The sequence below is a fragment of the Mauremys mutica genome, chromosome 12, assembly GCF_020497125.1.
Source record: "Mauremys mutica isolate MM-2020 ecotype Southern chromosome 12, ASM2049712v1, whole genome shotgun sequence".
In the NCBI taxonomy this organism is placed as follows: domain Eukaryota; kingdom Metazoa; phylum Chordata; order Testudines; family Geoemydidae; genus Mauremys; species Mauremys mutica.
In genome coordinates, this window is record NC_059083.1 from 2,389,059 (window position 1) to 2,411,634 (window position 22,576).

Here is a 22,576-nt window from a genome sequence, read left to right on the forward strand (position 1 = left end):
GCAACCCTACAATAACAACCCAGCCTGTCCACAGCCAAGCGCTCCCCAGCAACCCTACAATAACAACCCAGCCTGTCCACAGCCCAGCGCTGCCCAGCAACCCTACAATAACAACCCAGCCTGTCCACAGCCCAGCGCTGCCCAGCAACCCTACAATAACAACCCAGCCTGTCCACAGACCGGCGCTCCTCAGCAACCCTACAATAACAACCCAGCCTCTCCACAGCCCACCGCTCCCCAGCAACCCTACAATAACAACCCAGCCTGTCCACAGCCCAGCGCTGCCCTGCAACCCTACAATAACAACCCAGCCGTTCCACAGCCCCAGCGCTGCCCAGCAACCCTACAATAACAACCCAGCCTCTCCACAGCCCAGTGCTCCCCAGGAACCCTACAATAACAACCCAACCTGTCCACAGCCTCAGTGCCCCCCAGCAACCCTATAATAACAACCCAGCCTGTCCACAGCCCAGCGCTCCCCAGCAACCCTACAATAACAACCCAGCCTGTCCATGGCCCCAGCGCTCCCCAGCAACCCTACAATAACAACCCAGCCTGTCCACGGCCCAGCCTGCCCAGCAACCCTACAATAACAACCCAGCCTGTCCACAGCCCAGCACTGCCCAGCAACCCTACAATAAGAACCCAGCCTGTCCACAGCCCAGCACTGCCCAGCAACCCTACAATAACAACCCAGCCGCTCCACAGCCCCAGCGCTGCCCAGCAACTCTACAATAACAACCCAGCCTGTCGACAGCCCAGCACTGCCCAGCAACCCTACAATAACAACCCAGCCGCTCCACAGCCGCAGCGCTGCCCAGCAACTCTACAATAACAACCCAGCCTGTCCACAGCCCAGCACTGCCCAGCAACCCTACAATAACAACCCAGCCTGTCCACAGCCCAACACTGCCCAGCAACCCTACAATAACAACCCAGCCTGTCCACAGCCCAGCACTGCCCAGCAACCCTACAATAACAACCCAGCCTGTCCACGGCCCAGCCTGACCAGCAACCCTACAATAACAACCCAGCCTGTCCACAGCCCAGCGCTCCCCAGCAACCCTACAATAACAACCCAGCCTGTCCACAGTCCAGCGCTGCCCAGCAACCCTACAATAACAACCCAGCCTGTCCACAGCCCAGCGCTGCCCAGCAACCCTACAATAACAACCCAGCCTGTCCACAGCCCAGCGCTCCCCAGCAACCCTACAATAACAACCCAGCCTGTCCACAGCCCAGCGCTGCTCAGCAACCCTACAATAACAACCCAGCCTGTCCACGGCCCAGCCTGACCAGCAACCCTACAATAACAACCCAGCCTGTCCACAGTCCAGCGCTGCCCAGCAACCCTACAATAACAACCCAGCCTGTCCACAGCCCAGCGCTCCCCAGCAACCCTACAATAACAACCCAGCCTGTTAACAGCCCCAGCGCTGGCCAGCAACCCTACAATAACAACCCAGCCTGTCCACGGCCCAGCCTGCCCAGCAACCCTACAATAACAACCCAGCCTGTCCACAGCCCAGCACTGCCCAGCAACCCTACAATAAGAACCCAGCCTGTCCACAGCCCACCGCTCCCCAGCAACCCTACAATAACAACCCAGCCGCTCCACAGCCCCAGCGCTGCCCAGCAACCCTACAATAACAACCCAGCCTGTCGACAGCCCAGCACTGCCCAGCAACCCTACAATAACAACCCAGCCGCTCCACAGCCGCAGCGCTGCCCAGCAACTCTACAATAACAACCCAGCCTGTCGACAGCCCAGCACTGCCCAGCAACCCTACAATAACAACCCAGCCGCTCCACAGCCGCAGCGCTGCCCAGCAACTCTACAATAACAACCCAGCCTGTCCACAGCCCAGCACTGCCCAGCAACCCTACAATAACAACCCAGCCTGTCCACAGCCCAGCACTGCCCAGCAACCCTACAATAACAACCCAGCCTGTCCACAGCCCAGCACTGCCCAGCAACCCTACAATAACAACCCAGCCTGTCCACAGCCCAGCACTGCCCAGTAACCCTACAATAACAACCCAGCCTGTCCACAGTCCAGTGCCCCCCAGCAACCCTACAATAACAACCCAGCCTGTCCACAGCCCAGCGCTCCCCAGCAACCCTACAATAACAACCCAGCCTGTCCACAGCCCAGCGCTGCCCAGGAACCCTACAATAACAACCCAGCCTGTCCACAGCCCAGCGCTCCCCAGCAACCCTACAATAACAACCCAGCCTGTCCACAGCCCAGCGCTGCCCAGCAACCCTACAATAACAACCCAGCCTGTCCACGGCCCAGCCTGACCAGCAACCCTACAATAACAACCCAGCCTGTCCACAGTCCAGTGCTGCCCAGCAACCCTACAATAACAACCCAGCCTGTCCACAGCCGAGCGCTCCCCAGCAACCCTACAATAACAACCCAGCCTGGCCACAGTCCAGTGCTGCCCAGGAGTCAGGGCTGGCAGCATTGCCCTAGGGCTGCGCTAGAGGCTGGGCTGCAGGGGGGGGCAGCGGGGGACTCTGCCCGGGCAGTCAGGGCCCCCATGGCCCCAGGGCGGCGCTAGGGGCTGGGCTGCAGGGGTGGGCAGCAGGGGGCTCTGCCCGGGCAGTCAGGGCTCCCCATGGCCCCAGGGCGGCGCTAGGGGCTGGGCTGTGGGGGGGCAGCGGGGGGCAGCGGGGGGCTCTGCCCGGGCAGTCAGGGCTCCCCATGGCCCCAGGGCGGCGCTAGGGGCTGGGCTGCAGGGGGGGGGCAGCAGGGGGCTCTGCCCAGGCAGTCAGGGCTCCCCATGGCCCCAGGGCAGCACTAGGGGCTGGGCTGCAGGGGGAGGCAGCAGGGGGCTCTGCCCGGGCAGTCAGGGCTCCCCATGGCCCCAGGGCGGCGCTGGGGGCTGGGCTGCAGGGGGAGGCAGCAGGGGGCTCTGCCCGGGCATTCAGGGCTCCCCATGGCCCCAGGGCGGCGCTAGGGGCTGGGCTGTGGGGGGCAGCAGGGGGCTCTGCCCGGGCAGTCAGGGCTCCCCATGGCCCCAGGGCGGCGCTAGGGGCTGGGCTGTGGGGGGCAGCGGGGGGCTCTGCCCGGGCACTCAGGGCTCCCCATGGCCCCAGGGCGGCGCTAGGGGCTGGGCTGTGGGGGTGGGGGGGCAGCAGGGGGCTCTGCCCAGGCAGTCAGGGCTCCCCATGGCCCCAGGGCGGCGCTAGGGGCTGGGCTGCAGGGGGGGGCAGCAGGGGGCTCTGCCTGGGCAGTCAGGGCTCCCCATGGCCCCAGGGCGGCGCTAGGGGCTGGGCTGTGGGGGTGGGGGGCAGCGGGGGGCTCTGCCCGGGCAGTCAGGGCTCCCCATGGCCCCAGGGCGGCGCTAGGGGCTGGGCTGCAGGGGGCAGGGGCAGCAGGGGGCTCTGCCCGGGCAGTCAGGGCTGGCCCGAAGCCCCAGGGCGGCACGGGGGGCTTTGTGGGGAGCAGTGGTACCCCAGGCTGGAGGAGATGGAGGGGGCGCAGTGTAGCTGGTGTTTGTGGGCAGGGGAGACGTCTCCTGCTGGCAGAAAACATCCCCCCCCCCCCCCCAGCGTCAGCGGCTTTGTCGGCATGAGGCTGTTGACACTGACACTTTTTATCGATAAAACTTTTGTCCTTCAGGAGTGTTCTTCTGACCCTGCTGCCGGGCTCCCCCTCCCGCGCTGCCCCCGCTCCCGGCTCACCCTGCCTGATTGGCTCGGGGCTGGCAACTGTGGGCGCGGAGCTGAGCAAGTCCAGAGAAATAGAGAAGTTGATGGTCTGAGAGGCGCGTGGGCTGTGGAGGAACTGAAAGCACCTGGGGATCCTGGGCCCTCATCTTGCAGCCCCGACGCCTGCCAGAGCCCGGATCCTCCTTCCCCTGTCAGGATGCCGCTCCGTCTGCTGCTCCTCCCCTGGGCATGGGGGGCCCTGGCCTGTAAGTGGGGACCCCCCCTGCCCTTTTTGCTCCCAGGGATGCGTGGGGATGGTGCAATCCTAGGGCCAGGGTGGGGAAGTACCAGACTGGGCTAGTGACCCTGGCTGGGGGAGTAAGACGGGGGAGGCAGCTTAGGGATCAGCAGGGAGACCCCGTAGTGCAGGATTGTTTACGGGACAGAGACTCATTAATCTCTCTCCCCACCCGCTTTCTCATCCACTTGTTCCCTGCCCCCGTCCCAGCCTCCCCTCCTGCCACTCCAGTGTCTGTCACCCTCTGGGTGCTCCACATCGACGTCTTCCACAACGCCAGCTCCACGGACATGGCGGGGATGGCCCTGCTGGGCGACCTGGAGACCCACTCCCTGGCCTGCAGCACCTGCGAGATCCGCTTCCTGCAGCCCTGGGCCCGGCAGGGCCTGACCCCGAAGGAGTGGCAGGACCTGGAGCTGCTGATCCATTATTACCTGTTCGACTTCAATCGGACTGTGACCAGAATAGCCCAGCAGCAGGGAATGGGCTGTGAGTATGGAGCAGTCTGAGGGGATCCCTCTCCCCCCCACCCCCCCAAACCCAGGGTGCTGAGCACTGACACACTCACCACAGCCACTGAGTGTGTCACTGGGGGCAAGACAGCCAGTCCCTGGCCCTTGGGCTAATCGGAGCCGGCGTCCCCCAGAGGGGAAACACCCGTGTCCCAGTCTCCAGCCAGCTCTGGGGCAGATTGTAGCTGCACTTCCTAGGGGGAAAGGCCCCGTGTCCCACTCCCTGAGCCGAGGCTCCTGGTCTTTCCTGACACGTACCCTGAGCCTTGGAAAGCAGCTCCTTTGGGCAGGGTCTTTATCTCAGCAAGTCCGTGACCAAGAGACCCCCAATTTGCACCACAAACTCTGCCTCAGGCACCGATGTAACACACCGATTTTTGAGCCAATCTGACTATGCCTGAGAAAAATCAGCTTTAAACAGAAACAGCAACTTACCCTTAACTCCAGCCAGGGCCGCCCCACAATCCCGGTGCCGTTGTGTGGCCAAATATCCTCATGGCACCTGACGTTATGTCTTTACTCCCCCCGTCTCTCTGTTTCTGCCCCCTCCCGGGACCTCCGGACGCCCGTCCTCATCCCCCTGCCCTTCCTGTTCCAGACCCCTTTGTTACCCAGGGCTCCCTCGGCTGCGAGCTGCACCCCAACGGCACCTCGAGGGGATTCTATGATGTCGGACTGAACGGCGACGACTTCATCAGCTTGGACGTGGATGGAGGCACCTGGGTCGCTCGGTCGCAGGACAAGCTGGCTCTCTACGTCCGAGACCTTCTCATCCAGAATAAGGGCGCAACCATCACGCTTCAGTTTCTCCTGAGAACAACGTGTGTCAATGAGATCAAGAGCTTTGTCCAGTACGGGAAAGAGTCTCTGGAGAGGCAAGGTGAGGCTGGTCACCACTCCCCGCTCGCTGAGATGCAGCCACCTCTGGGGTGGGGCAGGGGGACTGTTTGTATAGTGACCCTTGCCTGGTGTACAAATGCAGCTATAGCTGGGGTGGAGCACAGTAGCTATTTCACAGCCGCACCGCAGCGCCGTTTAGGACAGGAAGTGAAGGGGGATCCGTCACCACTGGTAACTGCAGGGGACAGAATTGGCGTCTGGCCAGGACAGCGGGGCCAACGCCTGACCCCGGGGAGCGGAGCTGGGCTTGGCTAGTGAGTCCCTGAGGCTCAGGCTGAATCGTCCCCTCTCCCCCGCCCTGTCTCTCTCCTCCTGTCTCAGAGCGGCCGGTCGCCGTGGTGTTTGCCCGAGCGCCTCCCCCAGCCGGGCCCCCCGCGCCGGTACTGCTGGTTTGCCGGGTCACCGGTTTCTACCCCCGGCCCGTCCGCGTGGCCTGGCTGCAGGACGGGGAGGAGGTGGTGCCGGGCTGGTGGCTGAACTCCAGCGGGATCCTGCCCAACGCGGACCTGACCTACCAGCTGCGCAGCTCCCTGGGCGTGGAGCCGGGCGCCGGGCACAGCTACGCCTGCCGGGTGCAGCACAGCAGCCTGGGGGGCCAGAGCCTGCTGATCCCCTGGGGTAGGTGCACGTCCCCGGGGGGGGGCGGTCGTGGTCTCTGGGGGCTTTTCCTGCACGTCCTGAGTGGGACGGGGGTGGGCCCAGGCAGCGGGATTGGGGCGCAGGGAGGCAGAGGGGGTGGGTGAGGGCCGTGGAGATGGATCAGGGGGAGCTCCCCAACTCACTCTGCCCGGATTGGCTCCGGCTGGCAGCTGCGGGCGCAGAGCTGAGCAGAGACAGACAAAGGGAGAAGTTGGCAGGGGGGTGTGGGCTGCGGAGGAACTGAAAGCACATTGGGAGCAGGATGGAGGAGCTGAGGGGAACAGGACAAGACTGGGATGGGGAGTCAGAACTAGAGTGGGGGAAGCTGAGGGGGTGGGAAGGTGGGGGGAGAAGGGGGGGCTGAGGGAACTGAGCTGGGGAGGCCGAGGGCCATGGGTCAGCGTGGGAGGAGCAGTGGGGACTCCAGGGGAGGCAGAGGGAGCAGGGCTGGGGGGGCTGAGGGCCGTGGGTGGGAGGCACAGGGGGGACACGGGGGAGGCAGAGGGAACAGGATCAGGGTGGGGGCTGAGGACAGGGTGTTGCAGTGTGGGGAGCAGGGGGGACGGGGGGAGGCAGAGGGAGCAGGGCCCACACTCCTGTCCCCGGTCCCAGCCCGGCCCCCCCCCTGTTTTACAGAGCAGAGCAGGCCCTGGGGCCCCGGCCTGGCCGTGGGCATCACCCTGGGGGTTGTGGCCGTAGCCGCCGTGGCCATGGTGCTGTGGCGGAGCAGACGCAGGTGAGTCCTCCCCTCTCTGGGGTGGGGGTGGGGGGGCTGCTGCACCCCCTAACCCATCCCCTCTGCTCTCTCCTTCCAGGGGCTACCAGGATGTTAGACCAGAGGAGTCCAGGCCCTGAGGGGGCATCACCGGCCCAGGCGTGGGGATCGGCCCCTCCCCTGGGGACATGGAACTCAGGGCTGGATCGGTGCCGAGGGCCCCGAGGGCAGGACTGGATCGGGGCCCTGGGAGATTGGGCCCGGGGTGGGGAGTGGGATTCTCCTCCCTCTGGGACGTTCGGGGCACGTTGGACACTTGGGGGCGCCGTGGGACCGCTGGGATCCAGGAGCCCCCGGCGCTGGCCTGTCCTGTTCAATACACCCTTCAGGGAGGGGCTGCCCAGCGGGCCCCCCCCCCGGGGCTGTAGGAGCCAGGCCTGCGTGCAGGTGTCAGGCCCAGCTACCTACACAAAGGTGTTGGTGTCACAGGTCTCAGCCCCCACTTGGAGCTGTTGGGTTCCAATGTGGGGACCTGCACTGGTTTCCCTCTAAACTAAAATCCTAGTTTAGATCTGGTAAAGCTGCCACCACTCAATCAGGATATGTGGATTGAGACACAATCCTTCCCCAAAATCCTAGGGGATCCCAAGAGCCCCAAATCCATGGAGTTCTTACACCCAGGAGAAATAAACCATTCCCCCTGCTTCCTCCCCCCTCCCTTTTCCTAGGAGAGACACCGGGATTCAACTACAGAGGGATGCCTCCCCCTCCCCTTTCCCTGAGAATCCACCCAAGGAAAGAGTCACCAAGTCCTTAATAGAAAAGAAAAGAATTTATTAAAGAATAAAAAGAAAGTCACTGCCTCTGTAACCAAAATAGAACAATACACAGAGTCTAACCTGTAAACCTGGAGAGCATCCCCCTCCCCCTTTCTTTCTCAGTGAAAGCAAAGTAACAGCAAACAGGAATAAAGAATTTCCTTTAGCAAACACACAATTGCAAATATAGAAATCAAATTATAAGACTAACCCGCCTTTCTAATTAATACTCACTATTACATAGTAGAAACTACTCCAGGAGAACTTGGAGACATGACTGGTCTCTCTTAGATCCAAAAAGAGAACTCTAACAAACAAAGAACCCAGACAAAGGCTTCCCTCCACAGAGATTTGAAAAAATCTTGTCTCTGATTGGTCCTCTGGTCAGGTGTCCACAGGTACTGCTTGTTAACCCTTTACAGGTAGACAAAAACCTTAACCCTTAACTAACTGTTTATGACACTAGGCATAACCCTAGGTAACTCAGGAGGGTGGAAAGCCATAAGTGTCAATAAAGCCTTCTGTACGAGGCCTGAATGAACTAAAGTCACTCCATGTCTGACCAAAGCGCTTCCATGTTTATGTTTGAACTTTAATCAACCTGGAGGCCAGTAACCGAGAATGGATTGTACAACAGCTAGCTCAGCCGTGGTACTGCCAGGAGATACTGATGAGGCTGCTTACACCTGGCTGGGGGGGGGGGGGCAGAATAACGGATCCAGGAAAGTAAAACAAGGGAACTGTTCACAGAAGAGTTACTAACGAGCTAAAGTGGTTTTTGCCAAGTATGACTTAACTGCTTCATGTGATTGCTATTGCAAAGTGTATTTGCTGCATGGGAATGAAAGGTGGGGGGAGAGGAGGAGTGTGGGGGTGATGGGAATGCTTAGCTGAAGTTATGTATAAAGAGAGAAAAACGGCTTGGATCGGGGTGCAGGATTAGAGATTGCTGTGTCTCCCTGGCACCTTATTTGGGCTCAAATAAACTTGGTTTGCTCCTCCACCCTGGTGTGTTAATTAGTGCGGCGCACACCGGGCAACGAACCCCTGTTGCTGTCCTTGGCCCTCTGTGCCGGCAACAAAGGGGTGGGTGTGGGAGGGGGCGTGGGAGCCAGGGGGGCCCTGGCAGGGTGTCCAGGCTGAGCTGGGTCCCCAGGTAGCGAGTGGGTTTCCCGTGGGACATTGGCCCAGCTACCCCCAGGGAGCCCTGACCACACTACGGCCCGTGGGGCGCCGGGGAGGCCGCTCCAAGTCACTGGCTGGGCTGGGCTGAGAGCTCCTGGGGGCAGGGCCCCCCCAGAGCTGGGTGTGACGGACCCGGGCTCCAGGGGTAGGTTCTGTCTCTTTGTTCCGCGTCTGTGCAGCACCGAGCGCAAGGGGGTCCTGGGCACGACCGGGCTCCTCGGCCCTGCGGTAACAGCGATAACAACAGTCCTGGCTGGGGAGGGGAAATGGGTTCGAGTGGTGGGGCGGTGTCTGACGAAGTGGGGGGGTTTCTTGGTTTTTCTGTGTTTCCCAGGGGGTTGCATGCAGGGGGCTGGGACTCAGTGTCCCGGGTGTTACTGGTTTAACGAGGGGAGGGGAGCAGGAGTTTGTTGGGACACAGGACCGGAGAGGGACTCGGGACCCCGGCGATGGCCTGGAGGATGGAGACCTCAGCGACTGGTGACCTGGTGACCCGGAGACCCGGCTCAGGAGTCACAGCCGGTTCTGGCCAGTGGGAGGACAATGGGCTGCGGGGAGAGGACCCCGGTGACCTGACCAGCCGGCTCCAGCCAGAGGGGCCAGAGGGGGGCTGAGAGGAGAGGAGACCCAGGCCTTCCTGCTTACGACCCTGTTTCCCTGGAGAGAAGCCAATGGACAGAGGGGGCTTGGGGCCGGGGGTATCGGAGGCCCAGCTGGGAAGCAGGGGGGCTCTGGGCTGGAAAGGGGGAGCAGGCAGAGCCCCCCTGGCTGCAGGGGGACTGGGATGTGCTGGGCTGAGGGAGGCCAGGCCTGAGGCCCGGAGAGTTTCCTGTGCTGGGTTCAACGCTCAATAAACCTCCTGTGTTACGCTGGGGGAGAGTCGCTCCGGGCTAGAGAACAGGGTGCGGGGGGGATTGTCCCCTTCGGGGGTGAGGAGGCCCGGGGGGCCCAGAGCGAGGGGACTCCCTGAGGGGCCCACGGCAGAGACAGACGTGCTGAGGCTCAGGGAGAAGCGGCTCCAGGAGGTGGAGGGGCCTGACCCCGGGAGAGAGTGGCCCCCCGAGAAGGGCTGTCGCACTGAAAGGGGCCCCCCCCATGGACCGCACGGGGCCATGAGTGGGCACCATCTGTGAGTCCGTGACAGGGTGTTATTCAGGACTCCTGGGTTCTATCCTGAGCTCTGGGAGGGCGCTCGGGTCCAGTGGGTTAGAGCAGGGGGGCTGGGAGCCAGGACTCCTGGGTTCTGTCCCCAGTGTAGGAGGGGAGTGGGGGCTGGCCAGTTAGTGCAGCAGTGAGTGCACAGCAGCCCAGAGTCAAGAGATGGGCAAATTCCCATCCAGACGCCTGCTGCCGCGGGCTGTGTCTGCACGGCAGGGCCCGAGCGGTGCGGCTCCCCGGCAGCCCAGTCCAGCCGGGAGGGGTTTATCCCCAGTGTGGGGCCGGCACCTCCCCGCACGGCACTCGCCCGGCTCACACATGCCCTGTTCTGCAGGACTGTGTGCACCTGGGGGGCTTGGCGACCCAGCTCTGCACTGGGGCGGGGGGTCACAGCCTGACCCCAGAGCTCTGACCCCTAAGCTACAGAGCGCTGCTGGGATAAGCATTATGTGTAGATCAGGCCACAGGCAGGGCTCAGGGGGACCATCCATGGGGGACCGGGACGTGGGGCTGTTACTCTCCAGGGGGCTCTGTGATGGACTGGGAATGTTCTTAAGGTTTGCTCTGGATACGGTGTGGGTGCCTCAGTGTCCCCTGTGCAGTTTGTACGTCTCTAGGGGGTGGGATCAGGGGGTGGGATTGTTGTGGAGCCCTGGAGGGCAGGTGTGATGGTGTCTGCACAGGGACTGGCCGACACTCTGTCTCCTGGCCACTGCTGGCCTGGGCCCCTCCCCGGCCAGGGGCCAACGGAAGGGGTTGGGGACAAAGAGACCAGGTGCCTCCTGGCCCGGGAAAGGGACAAAGGCCGGAGGAGGGGCTGGAGGGTGAGTCAGTTTGGAGCTGGCTGGGGAGATGGGGGGAGGCCCAGCACCGGGGTCTGGGCTCCCCACCCCCCAAGATGGACCCGGCTGAGGGGTCCTGTTCTCTGTACCTGAAAGCTCTGCTGGGGGCTGCGTCCTGTCGGCTAATAAACCTTCTGTGTCCCCGGCTGCCTGAGAGTCGCGGTGAATCGCAGGAAGTGGGGGGTGCAGGGCCTTGACCCCCCCACACTCCGTGACAAGGGGGTTGGACCCACACGCCGCTGGGGGCTCTGTGCTGGGCGGACGCTGAGTATATCGGGGGATGGGACCCCACAAGTTCTGGACACCCTCCTCTCTGCGTTACCCTGTGTGCCTCTTACTCGGGGTCCCACCTGTCCCCCACTCTCTCCCCGGTGTCCCCTCCAGCCGTGGGTGCACAGCGTTACTGTCATTCTCCTGCCCCACCTCCCACCCCACATCTCCCTGCTCTCTGCTCGGGCTGCCCCACATCCTGGGAGCGTGGCTGGAGGGCTCAGCTTTCCTTGCGCCTCCAGGGGACCCCGGCTGTTCCCCACCTGCCTGCTGAGCTATCAGCCCCAGGGCAGGTCGGTCCTTCAGCCGAACACCTCTCCCTCCCCGGAGCATTTCCTGTGTCAGCACAACACTGTTCACAGCCCCAGCGCTGGCCAGCAACCCTACAATAACAACCCAGCCTGTTAACAGCCCCAGCGCTGGCCAGCAACCCTACAATAACAACCCAGCCTGTCCACGGCCCAGCGCTCCCCAGCAACCCTACAATAACAACCCAGCCTGTTCACAGCCCCAGCGCTGCCCAGCAACCCTGCAATAACAACCCAGCCTGTTAACAGCCCCAGCGCTGGCCAGCAACCCTACAATAACAACCCAGCCTGTTAACAGCCCCAGTGCTGGCCAGCAACCCTACAATAACAACCCAGCCTGTCCACAGCCCAGCGCTCCCCAGCAACCCTACAATAACCACCCAGCCTGTCCAGAGCCCAGCACTCCCCAGCAACCCAACAATAACAACCCAGCCTGTCCACAGCCCAGCGCTCCCCAGCAACCCTACAATAACAACCCAGCCTGTCCACAGCCCAGCGCTCCCCAGCAACCCTACAATAACAACCCAGCCTGTTCACAGCCCCAGCGCTGGCCAGCAACCCTACAATAACAACCCAGCCTGTCCACACCCCCAGCGCTGCCCAGCAACCCTACAATAACAACCCAGCCTGTTAACAGCCCCAGCGCTGGCCAGCAACCCTACAATAACAACCCAGCCTGTTAACAGCCCCAGTGCTGGCTAGCAACCCTACAATAACAACCCAGCCTGTCCACAGCCCAGCGCTCCCCAGCAACCCTACAATAACAACCCAGCCTGTCCACACCCCCAGCGCTCCCCAGCAGCCCTACAATAACAACCCAGCCTGTCCACGGCCCAGCGCTCCCCAGCAACCCTGCAATAACACCCAGCCTGTCCACAGCCCAGCGCTCCCCAGCAACCCTGCAATAACAACCCAGCCTGTCCACAGCCCAGTGCTCCCCAGCAACCCTACAATAACAACCCAGCCTGTCCGCAGCGCCCAGCGCTCCCCAGCAACCCTACAATAACAACCCAGCCTGTACACAGCCCAGCCTGCCCAGCAACCCTACAATAACAACCCAGCCTGTACACAGCCCAGCGCTCCCCAGCAACCCTACAATAACAACCCAGCCTGTCCACACCCCCAGCGCTCCCCAGCAACCCTACAATAACAACCCAGCCTGTCCACAGCCCAGCGCTCCCCAGCAACCCTACAATAACAACCCAGCCTGTCCACAGCCCAGCGCTGCCCAGCAACCCTACAATAACAACCCAGCCTGTCCGCAGCCCAGTGCTCCCCAGCAACCCTACAATAACAACCCAGCCTGTCCGCAGCCCCAGCGCTCCCCAGCAACCCTACAATAACAACCCAGCCTGTCCGCAGCCCAGCGCTCCCCAGCAACCCTACAATAACAACCCAGCCTCTCCACAGCCCAGCGCTGGCCAGCAACCCTACAATAACAACCCAGCCTGTCCGCAGCCCAGCGCTCCCCAGCAACCCTACAATAACAACCCAGCCTGTCCACAGTCCAGCGCTCCCCAGCAACCCTACAATAACAACCCAGCCTGTCCGCAGCCCAGCGCTCCCCAGCAACCCTACAATAACAACCCAGCCTGTCCACACCCCCAGCGCTCCCCAGCAACCCTACAATAACAACCCAGCCTGTCCGCAGCCCAGCGCTCCCCAGCAACCCTACAATAACAACCCAGCCTGTCCACAGCCCAGCGCTGGCCAGCAACCCTACAATAACAACCCAGCCTGTCCACAGCCCAGCGCTCCCAAGCAACCCTACAATAACAACCCAGCCTGTCCACGGCCCAGCGCTCCCCAGCAACCCTGCAATAACACCCAGCCTGTCCACAGCCTAGCGCTCCCCAGCAACCCTGCAATAACAACCCAGCCTGTCCACAGCCCAGCACTGCCCAGCAACCCTACAATAACAACCCAGCCTGTCCACGGCCCAGCGCTCCCCAGCAACCCTACAATAACAACCCAGCCTGTCCGCAGCCCAGCGCTCCCCAGCAACCCTACAATAACAACCCAGCCTGTACACAGCCCAGCCTGCCCAGCAACCCTACAATAACAACCCAGCCTGTACACAGCCCAGCGCTCCCCAGCAACCCTACAATAACAACCCAGCCTGTCCACACCCCCAGCGCTCCCCAGCAACCCTACAATAACAACCCAGCCTGTCCACAGCCCAGCGCTCCCCAGCAACCCTACAATAACAACCCAGCCTGTCCACAGCCCAGCGCTCCCCAGCAACCCTACAATAACAACCCAGCCTGTCCGCAGCCCAGTGCTCCCCAGCAACCCTACAATAACAACCCAGCCTGTCCACACCCCAGCGCTCCCCCGCAACCCTACAATAACAACCCAGCCTGTCCGCAGCCCAGCGCTCCCCAGCAACCCTACAATAACAACCCAGCCTGTCCACAGCCCAGCGCTGGCCAGCAACCCTACAATAACAACCCAGCCTGTCCGCAGCCCAACGCTCCCCAGCAACCCTACAATAACAACCCAGCCTGTCCACAGTCCAGCGCTACCCAGCAACCCTACAATAACAACCCAGCCTGTCCGCAGCCCAGCGCTCCCCAGCAACCCTACAATAACAACCCAGCCTGTCCACACCCCCAGCGCTGCCCCTCAACCCTACAATAACAACCCAGCCTGTCCGCAGCCCAGCGCTCCCCAGCAACCCTACAATAACAACCCAGCCTGTCCACAGCCCAGCGCTGGCCAGCAACCCTTCAATAACAACCCAGCCTGTCCACAGCCCAGCGCTCCCCAGCAACCCTACAATAACAACCCAGCCTGTCCGCAGCCCAGCGCTCCCCAGCAACCGTACAATAACAACCCAGACTGTCCACAGCCCAGCGCTCCCCAGCAACCCTACAATAACAACCCAGCCTGTCCACACCCCCAGCACTCCCCAGCAACCCTACAATAACAACCCAGCCTGTCCGCAGCCCAGCGCTCCCCAGCAACCCTACAATAACAACGCAGCCTGTCCACACCCCCAGCGCTCCCCAGCAACCCTACAATAACAACCCAGCCTGTCCGCAGCCCAGCGCTCCCCAGCAACCCTACAATAACAACGCAGCCTGTCCACAGCCCAGCGCTCCCCAGCAACCCTACAATAACAACCCAGCCTGTCCACACCCCCAGCACTCCCCAGCAACCCTACAATAACAACCCAGCCTGTCCACAGCCCAGCCTGCCCAGCAACCCTACAATAACAACCCAGCCCAGCGCTCCCCAGCAACCCTACAATAACAACCCAGCCTGTCCCCAGCCCAGCGCTCCCCAGCAACCCTACAATAACAACCCAGCCTGTCCACACCCCCAGCGCTCCCCAGCAACCCTACAATAACAACCCAGCCTGTCCACACCCCCAGCGCTCCCCAGCAACCCTACAATAACAACCCAGCCTGTCCGCAGCCCAGCGCTCCCCAGCAACCCTACAATAACAACGCAGCCTGTCCACAGCCCAGCGCTCCCCAGCAACCCTACAATAACAACCCAGCCTGTCCACACCCCCAGCACTCCCCAGCAACCCTACAATAACAACCCAGCCTGTCCGCAGCCCAGCGCTCCCCAGCAACCCTACAATAACAACGCAGCCTGTCCACAGCCCAGCGCTCCCCAGCAACCCTACAATAACAACCCAGCCTGTCCACACCCCCAGCACTCCCCAGCAACCCTACAATAACAACCCAGCCTGTCCACAGCCCAGCCTGCCCAGCAACCCTACAATAACAACCCAGCCCAGCGCTCCCCAGCAACCCTACAATAACAACCCAGCCTGTCCACAGCCCAGCGCTCCCCAGCAACCCTACAATAACAACCCAGCCTGTCCACACCCCCAGCGCTCCCCAGCAACCCTACAATAACAACCCAGCCTGTCCACAGCTCAGTGCTCCCCAGCAACCCTACAATAACAACCCAGCCTGTCCGCAGCCCAGCGCTTCCCAGCAACCCTACAATAACAACCCAGCCTGTCCACAGCCCAGCCTGCCCAGCAACCCTACAATAACAACCCAGCCCAGCGCTCCCCAGCAACCCTACAATAACAACCCAGCCTGTCCACAGCCCAGCGCTCCCCAGCAACCCTACAATAACAACCCAGCCTGTCCACACCCCCAGCGCTCCCCAGCAACCCTACAATAACAACCCAGCCTGTCCGCAGCCCAGCGCTCCCCAGCAACCCTACAATAACAACCCAGCCTGTCCACAGCCCAGCGCTCCCCAGCAACCCTACAATAACAACCCAGCCTGTCCGCAGCCCAGCGCTCCCCAGCAACCCTACAATAACAACCCAGCCTGTCCACAGCCCAGCGCTCCCCAGCAACCCTACAATAACAACCCAGCCTGTCCGCAGCCCAGCGCTCCCCAGCAACCCTACAATAACAACCCAGCCTGTCCACAGCCCAGCGCTCCCCAGCAACCCTACAATAACAACCCAGCCTGTCCGCAGCCCAGCGCTCCCCAGCAACCCTACAATAACAACCCAGCCTGTACACAGCCCAGCGCTCCCCAGCAACCCTGCAATAACAAGGAAGTGTGTCAACACAGCCCAAGCAGGGTGACATTTGGTCATCTCCCTCCCTCAGGTGACAATTAGCCCCTCCCCCAACCCCCTCAGGTGACAGTTGGCTCCTCCCCAAGCCCCTCAGGTGACAGTTGGCTCCTCCCCGTCGGGCTCCCAGTGGCCGTTGACGCCTCGCGGCACCGCCCCACCTGTTTCCCGCCTCTTTTCCTCGTTCCCTCATGTAGCCCCGGGTGACTCTGCCCGGCAACTAGTGACGCTAAGACATGGTTTCGCCTCCCATTGGCTGTCCTGATGGAGGGGGCGTGGCCCAGGGAGCAGACCTGGGCGGGAAACAAGGAGGATACAGGACACTGGCCTCGAGTTCGAGCCCTGGGCCCCTCAGGGCCCCCCATGGCCCCAGGGCGGCGCTGGGGGCTGGGCTGCAGGGGGAGGCAGCAGGGGGCTCTGCCCGGGCATTCAGGGCCCCCATGGCCCCAGGGCGGCGCTAGGGGCTGGGCTGCAGGGGGGGGGGCAGCAGGGGGCTCTGCCCGGGCAGTCAGGGCTCCCCATGGCCCCAGGGCGGCGCTGGGGGCTGGGCTGCGGGGGGGGCAGCGGGGGGCTCTGCCCGGGCAGTCAGGGCCCCCAAGGCCCCAGGGCGGCGCTAGGGGCTGGGCTGCAGGGGGGGGGGCAGCAGGGGGCTCTGCCCGGGCAGTCAGGGCTCCCCATGGCCCCAGGGCGGCGCTAGGGGCTGGGCTGCAGGGGGGGGGGCAGCAGGGGGCTCTGCCCGGGCAGTCAGGGCTCCCCATGGCCCCAGGGCGGCGCTAGGGGCTGGGCTGCAGGGGGAGGGGCAGCAGGGGGCTCTGCCCGGGCAGTCAGGGCTCCCCGTGGCCCCAGGGCAGCGCTAGGGGCTGGGCAGCAGGGGGCTCTGCCCGGGCAGTCAGGGCTCCCCGTGGCCCCAGGGCGGCGCTGGGGGCTGGGCTGCAGGGGGAGGGGCAGCAGGGGGCTCTGCCCGGGCACTCAGGGCTCCCCATGGCCCCAGGGCGGCGCTAGGGGCTGGGCTTCAGGGGGGGCAGCAGGGGGCTCCCCCCAGGCAGTCAGGGCTCCCCATGGCCCCAGGGCGGCGCTGGGGGCTGGGCAGCAGGGGGCTCTGCCCGGGCAGTCAGGGCTCCCCATGGCCCCAGGGCGGCGCTAGGGGCTGGGCTACAGGGGGCCGGGGGGGCAGCAGGGGGCTCTGCCCGGGCAGTCAGGGCCGCCATTGCCCCAGGGCGGCGCTGGGGGTGGGCTGCAGGGGTCAGGGGGGGCAGCGGGGGGCTCTGCCCGGGCAGTCAGGGCCGCCATTGCCTCGGTGTTGCAGCATGCGCAGTCCCTGCCGGGTTCCCGCGACTGGCAGCCGGGGCACAGAGCTGAGCAGACGGGCAGGCAGAGGGCTGCGGAGAGGCATGTGGGCTGCGGAGGAACTGAAAGGTGCCGAGTGTCACAGAAGGTTTATTAGGCGACAGGAACACGGCGTAGGGCAGAATTCGTTAGCACAGAAATCACAGATTTTCAGCCAAGTCCAGCTTGGGGAGAGGGGAGCCCAGAGCCAGGGCTCTGCCCTCCCCCTGCGCCCCAAGCCAGCCCAGACTGCTGCCTGGCCCCTGCCCTGAAGGTTACTCCTCCTCCGGCCTTTGTCCCACTTCCCAGGCCAAGAGTCCCCTGTTTGCATCCCACTCCTGGGTCTCAGGTTACGGCCAGAGCATCCCTGCAGGCAGCTGGAGCAGCCCCCCCAAGTCACACGCCCTTATTCCCACCACCGAGGTATTGGTGCAGCACACAGGGAAACTGAGGCACACACAGCATTCATGCAAAACAGTAAGACTCACATACAACATAACAAGGGACAATCCCCACTTTGACACCAGAGGAACTGAAAGCTGCGGAGGAACTGAAAGCATGTGGGGATCCTGGGCCCCTCGTCTTGCAGCCCTGAAGCCTGTTTGAACTCGGATCCCCCTTCCCCTGTCAGGATGCCGCTCCGTCTGCTGCTCCTCCCCTGGGCATGGGGGGCCCTGGCCTGTAAGTGGGGACCCCCTCTGCCCTTTTTGCTCCCAGGGATGCGTGGGGATGGTGCAATCCTAGGGCCAGGGTGGGGATGTATCAGGCTGGGCTAGTGACCCTGGCTGGGGGAGTAAGACGGGGGAGGCAGCTTAGGGATCAGCAGGGAGACCCCGTAGTGCAGGATTGTTTACGGGACAGAGACTCATTAATCTCTCTCCCCACCCGCTTTCTCCTCCACCTGTTTCCTGCCCCCTGCCCCAACCTCCCCTCCTGTCACTCCAGTGTCTGTCACCCTCCGGGTGCTCCACATCGACGTCTTCCACAACGCCAGCTCCACGGACATGGCGGGGATGGCCCTGCTGGGCGACCTGGAGACCCACTCCCTGGCCTGCAGCACCTGCGAGATCCGCTTCCTGCAGCCCTGGGCCCGGCAGGGCCTGACCCCGAAGCAGTGGCAGGACCTGGAGCTGCTGATCCATCGCTACCTATTCAACTTCAACCGGACTGTGATCAGAATAGCCCAGCAGCAGGGACAGGGCTGTGAGTATGGAGCGGTCTGAGGGGATCCCTCTCCCCCCCACCCCCCTAAACCCAGAGTGCTGAGAACTGACACACTCACCACAGCCACTGAGTGTGTCACTGGGGGCAAGACACCCAGTCCCTGCCCCTTGGGCTAATCGGAGCCGGCGTCCCCCAGAGGGGAAACACCCGTGTCCCATTCTCCAGCCAGGTCTGGGGCAGATTGTAGCTGCACTTCCTAGGGGGAAAGGCCCCGTGTCCCACTCCCTGAGCCGAGGCTCCTGGTCTTTCCTGACATGTACCCTGAGCCTTGGAAAGCAGCTCCTTTGGGCAGGGTCTGTATCTCAGCAAGTCTGTGACCAAAGGACTCCAAATTTGCACCACAAACTCTGCCTCAGGCACTGATATAATGTAGCAATTTTCGAGCCAATCTGACTATGCCTGTGAAGAATCGGCTGTAAAGAGTGTGAGGAAGTGGGGATTTTCCCTTATGTTGTGTGTCTCTATGTGAGTCTTACTGTTTTGACTCACATGAATGCTGGGTGCCTCAGTTTCCCTGTGTATTGCACCAATGTCTAGGTCAGGGGTCGGCAACCTACAGCACGCGTGCCAAAGGTGGCACGTGAGCCAATTTTTGATGGCACGCGGTGGCGGGCTGAGCCACTCAGCCCGCGGCTGCTCTGGGGTTTCTGCCGCCGGTCCCACTCAGCGCCCGCTGCCGGCCTGGGCGAAGGAACCCCAGGCTGGCAGCGGGCTGAGACTGTGGCTGGCAGGAGCCAGCGGCTGAAACCCCAGAGCGGGGACGGGCTGAACCGCTCAGTCCCTGCTCTGGGGTTCAGGCTGCTGGCCCCTTGCCAGCCGGGGTCCCTGCCACAGCCCCACTCCCCTTGCTTCCGGTTGGAGTTCCAGCGCAGGCCCCCTGCCAGACAGAGTCCAGGCCTCCGTCCCTGCTCAGCCCTACCCGCCGCCAGCTCCACTCACCCCAGCTGCTGCTCTGGGGTTCCAGCCGCTGACCTCCTGCAGCCGGGGTCTGGCTCTCCAGCCTTGCTCAGCCTTCTCCCCGACCTGGAGTCCCTGCAGGCCACCCTGGGCTCTGCTCCTGGCCTGGATCAGTGCTCTGCAGCCTCCCTGCTGTGGCCTGCTGCCCCCAGCCTGGGACAGTGAGGGTTGCACACGAGGCAAGAGGGGGTGCAGCTCAGCACCCCCATCTTAAAATTGCTTATCTCAGACCACACTGCGTTTGACCTTGTGCCTTCTGTCGCTTCTGAAACACTTGGAAACCCTTGTTTACTTTACATATATCAGCAGTTTGGTTATATAACATAGAGACTTACAGAGAGACCTTCTAAAGAACCTTAAAATGTATCACTGGCACGCAAAGCCTTAAAATTAGAGCGACTACATGGAGACTCGGCTCCCTGCTGCTGGAAGGCTGCCGACCCCTGGTCTAGGTGGTGGGAATAAGGGCGTGTGACTTGGGGGGGCTGCTCCAGCTGCCTGCAGGGATGCTCTGGCCGCCCCTTCGTAACCTGAGACCCAGGAGGGGGATGCGACCAGGGGACTCTTGGCCTGGGAAGTGGGACAAAGGCCGGAGGAGGAGCAACGGGCCGGGCAGGGCCCAGGCAGCTGGAAGCGAGTCAGTCTGGGCTGGCTTGGGGCGCAGGGGAGGGCAGAGCCCTGGCTCTGGGCTCCCCTCCCCTCAAGCTGGACTTGGCTGAAAGTCCCTGATTTCTGTGCTAACAAGCTCTGCCCTACGCAGCTTACCCTTAACTCCAGCCAGGGCCGCCCCAGGATCCTGCTGCCGTCGTGTGGCCCAACATCCTCCTGGCACCTGACATCATGTCTTTACTCCCCCGTCTCTCTATTTCTGCCCCCTCCTGGGGCCTCCGGACCCCGTCCTCGTCCCCCTGCCCTTCCCGTTCCAGACCCCTTTGTTACCCAGGGCTCCCTCGGCTGCGAGCTGCACCCCAACGGCACCTCCAGGGGATTCTATGACGCCGCGGTGAATGGGGAGAACTTCATCAGCTTCGACGTGGACGGAGGCACCTGGGTCGCTCGGCAGGGGGACAAGCTGGGTGCACTCTACACCCGGGACCTTCTCATCCAGAATAAGGGCGCAACCATCACACTTCAGTTTCTCCTGAGAACAACGTGTGTCAATCAGCTCAATACGTTTGTCCAGCACGGGAGAGAGTCTCTGGAGAGGCAAGGTGAGGCTGGTCACCACTCCCCGCTCGCTGAGATGCAGCCACCTCTGGGGTAGGGTGTGTTTGCTGTTTATACAGGAATCCCACACCCAGTGTTCATATGCAGCCACCTCTGGGGTGGGGCAGGGGGACTGTTTGAACAGGGCCCCCTTGCCTGGTGTACAAATGCAGCTATAGCTGGGGTGCAGCACAGTAGCTATTTCACAGCCGCAGCGCCGTTTAGGACAGGAAGTGAAGGGGGATCCGTCACCACTGGTAATGCAGGGGGCAGAATTGGGGTCTGGCCAGGACAGCGGGGCCAACGCCTGACCCCGGGGAGCGGAGCTGGGCTTGGCTAGTGAGTCCCTGAGGCTCAGGCTGAATCGTCCCCTCTCCCCCGCCCTGTCTCTCTCCTCCTGTCTCAGAGCGGCCGGTCGCCGTGGTGTTTGCCCGAGCGCCTCCCCCAGCCGGGCCCCCCGCGCCGGTACTGCTGGTTTGCCGGGTCACCGGTTTCTACCCCCGGCCCGTCCGCGGGGAGGAGGTGGTGCCGGGCTGGTGGCTGAACTCCAGCGGGATCCTGCCCAACGCGGACCTGACCTACCAGCTGCGCAGCTCCCTGGGCGTGGAGCCGGGCGCCGGGCACAGCTACGCCTGCCGGGTGCAGCACAGCAGCCTGGGGGGCCAGAGCCTGCTGATCCCCTGGGGTAGGTGCACGTCCCCGGGGGTGGGGGGGGCAGTCGTGGTCTCTGGGGGCTTTTCCTGCACGTCCTGAGTGGGACGGGGGTGGGCCCAGGCAGCGGGACTGGGGCGCAGGGAGGCAGAGGGGGTGGGGGGGGGTGGCGATGGATCAGGAGGATGGAGGAGCTGAGGGGAACGGGACAAGAGTGGGATGGGGGGGCAGGACTAGAGTGGGGGGAAGCTGAGGGGGTGGGAAGGTGGGGGAGACGGGTGGGACTGCAGGGGAGGCAGAGGGACCAGGGTGGGGGGCTGAGGGCAGTGGGTTTGTGGTGGGGAGCACAGGTGGGACTGCGGGGGAGGCAGAGGGAACACGGTGGGGATGGGGGGGCTGAGGGCAGTGGGTCGGGTGAGATGATGGGGGTGGGACTGCGGGGGAGGCAGAGGGACCAGGGTGGGGGGCTGAGGGCCGTGGGTCGGGTGAGATGATCGGGGGTGGGACTGCGGGGGAGGCAGAGGGACCAGGGTGGGGGGCTGAGGGCCGTGGGTCGGGTGAGATGATCGGGGGTGGGACTGCGGGGGAGGCAGAGGGAGCAGGGCCCACACTCCTGTCCCCGGTCCCAGCCCGGCCCCCCCTGTTTTACAGAGCAGAGCAGGCCCTGGGGCCCCGGCCTGGCCGTGGGCATCACCCTGGGGGTTGTGGCCGTAGCCGCCGTGGCCGTAGTGCTGTGGTGGAGGAGACGCAGGTGAGTCCTCCCCTCCCTGGGGTGGGGCCGTTACACCCCCTAACCCATCCCCTCTGCTCCTATCAGGGGAGTCCAAGGCCTCAGAGGGCAGCACTGGCCCGGGCGTGGGGATCGGCCCCTCCCCTGGGGACATGGGACCTTGGGGCTGGATCGGTGCTGAGGGCCCCAAGGGCAGGACTGGATCGGGGCCCTGGGAGATTGGGGCCGGGGTGGGGGGTGGGATTCTCCTCCCTCTGGGACGTTCGGGGCACGTTGGACACTTGGGGGCGCCGTGGGATCGCTGGCCTGTGCTGGTCAATAAACCCTTCAGGGAGGCGCTGTAGGAGCCAGGCCTGGGTGCAGGGGTCAGGCCCAGCTACGTACACAAAGGGGGGGGTGTGGGAGCCAGGGGGGCCCTGGCAGGTGTCCAGGCTGAGCTGGGTCCCCAGGTAGCGAGTGGGTTTCCCGTGGGACATTGGCCCAGCTACCCCCAGGGAGCCCTGACCACACTACGGCCCGCGGGGCGCTGGGGAGGCCGCTCCAAGTCACTGGCTGGGCTGGGCTGAGAGCTCCTGGGGGCAGGGCCCCCCCAGAGCTGGGTGTGAGGGACCCGGGCTC

General features: G+C 63.4%; 2 protein-coding genes across 5 annotated transcripts in view; one reads left to right on the forward strand and one right to left on the reverse strand.

Annotated features, from left to right (window-relative positions):
• LOC123345793 (endothelial zinc finger protein induced by tumor necrosis factor alpha-like) overlaps window positions 1-22,576 on the reverse strand; it is a 1,203,704-nt gene that overhangs the window by 72,155 nt on the left and 1,108,973 nt on the right. The gene's annotated exons all lie outside the window — the stretch shown is intronic.
• The window catches only part of LOC123346399, a 43,345-nt gene that overhangs the window by 11,949 nt on the left and 8,820 nt on the right, over window positions 1-22,576 (forward strand). The window contains exons 2-7 of one of the 4 annotated variants that reach the window (XM_044983769.1): window positions 3,633-3,927; window positions 4,170-4,448; window positions 5,070-5,351; window positions 5,693-5,826; window positions 21,100-21,262; window positions 21,880-21,979. In XM_044983769.1, the coding sequence (XP_044839704.1) occupies window positions 3,633-3,927; window positions 4,170-4,448; window positions 5,070-5,351; window positions 5,693-5,826; window positions 21,100-21,262; window positions 21,880-21,979 (1,253 nt within the window). Of the gene's footprint in view, window positions 1-3,632; window positions 3,928-4,169; window positions 4,449-5,069; window positions 5,352-5,692; window positions 5,827-17,120; window positions 17,872-18,114; window positions 18,394-20,297; window positions 20,583-20,983; window positions 21,263-21,879; window positions 21,980-22,576 lie in introns of those variants that run through there. The other 3 variants (XM_044983770.1, XM_044983771.1, XM_044983772.1) reach the window with 3 other exon arrangements.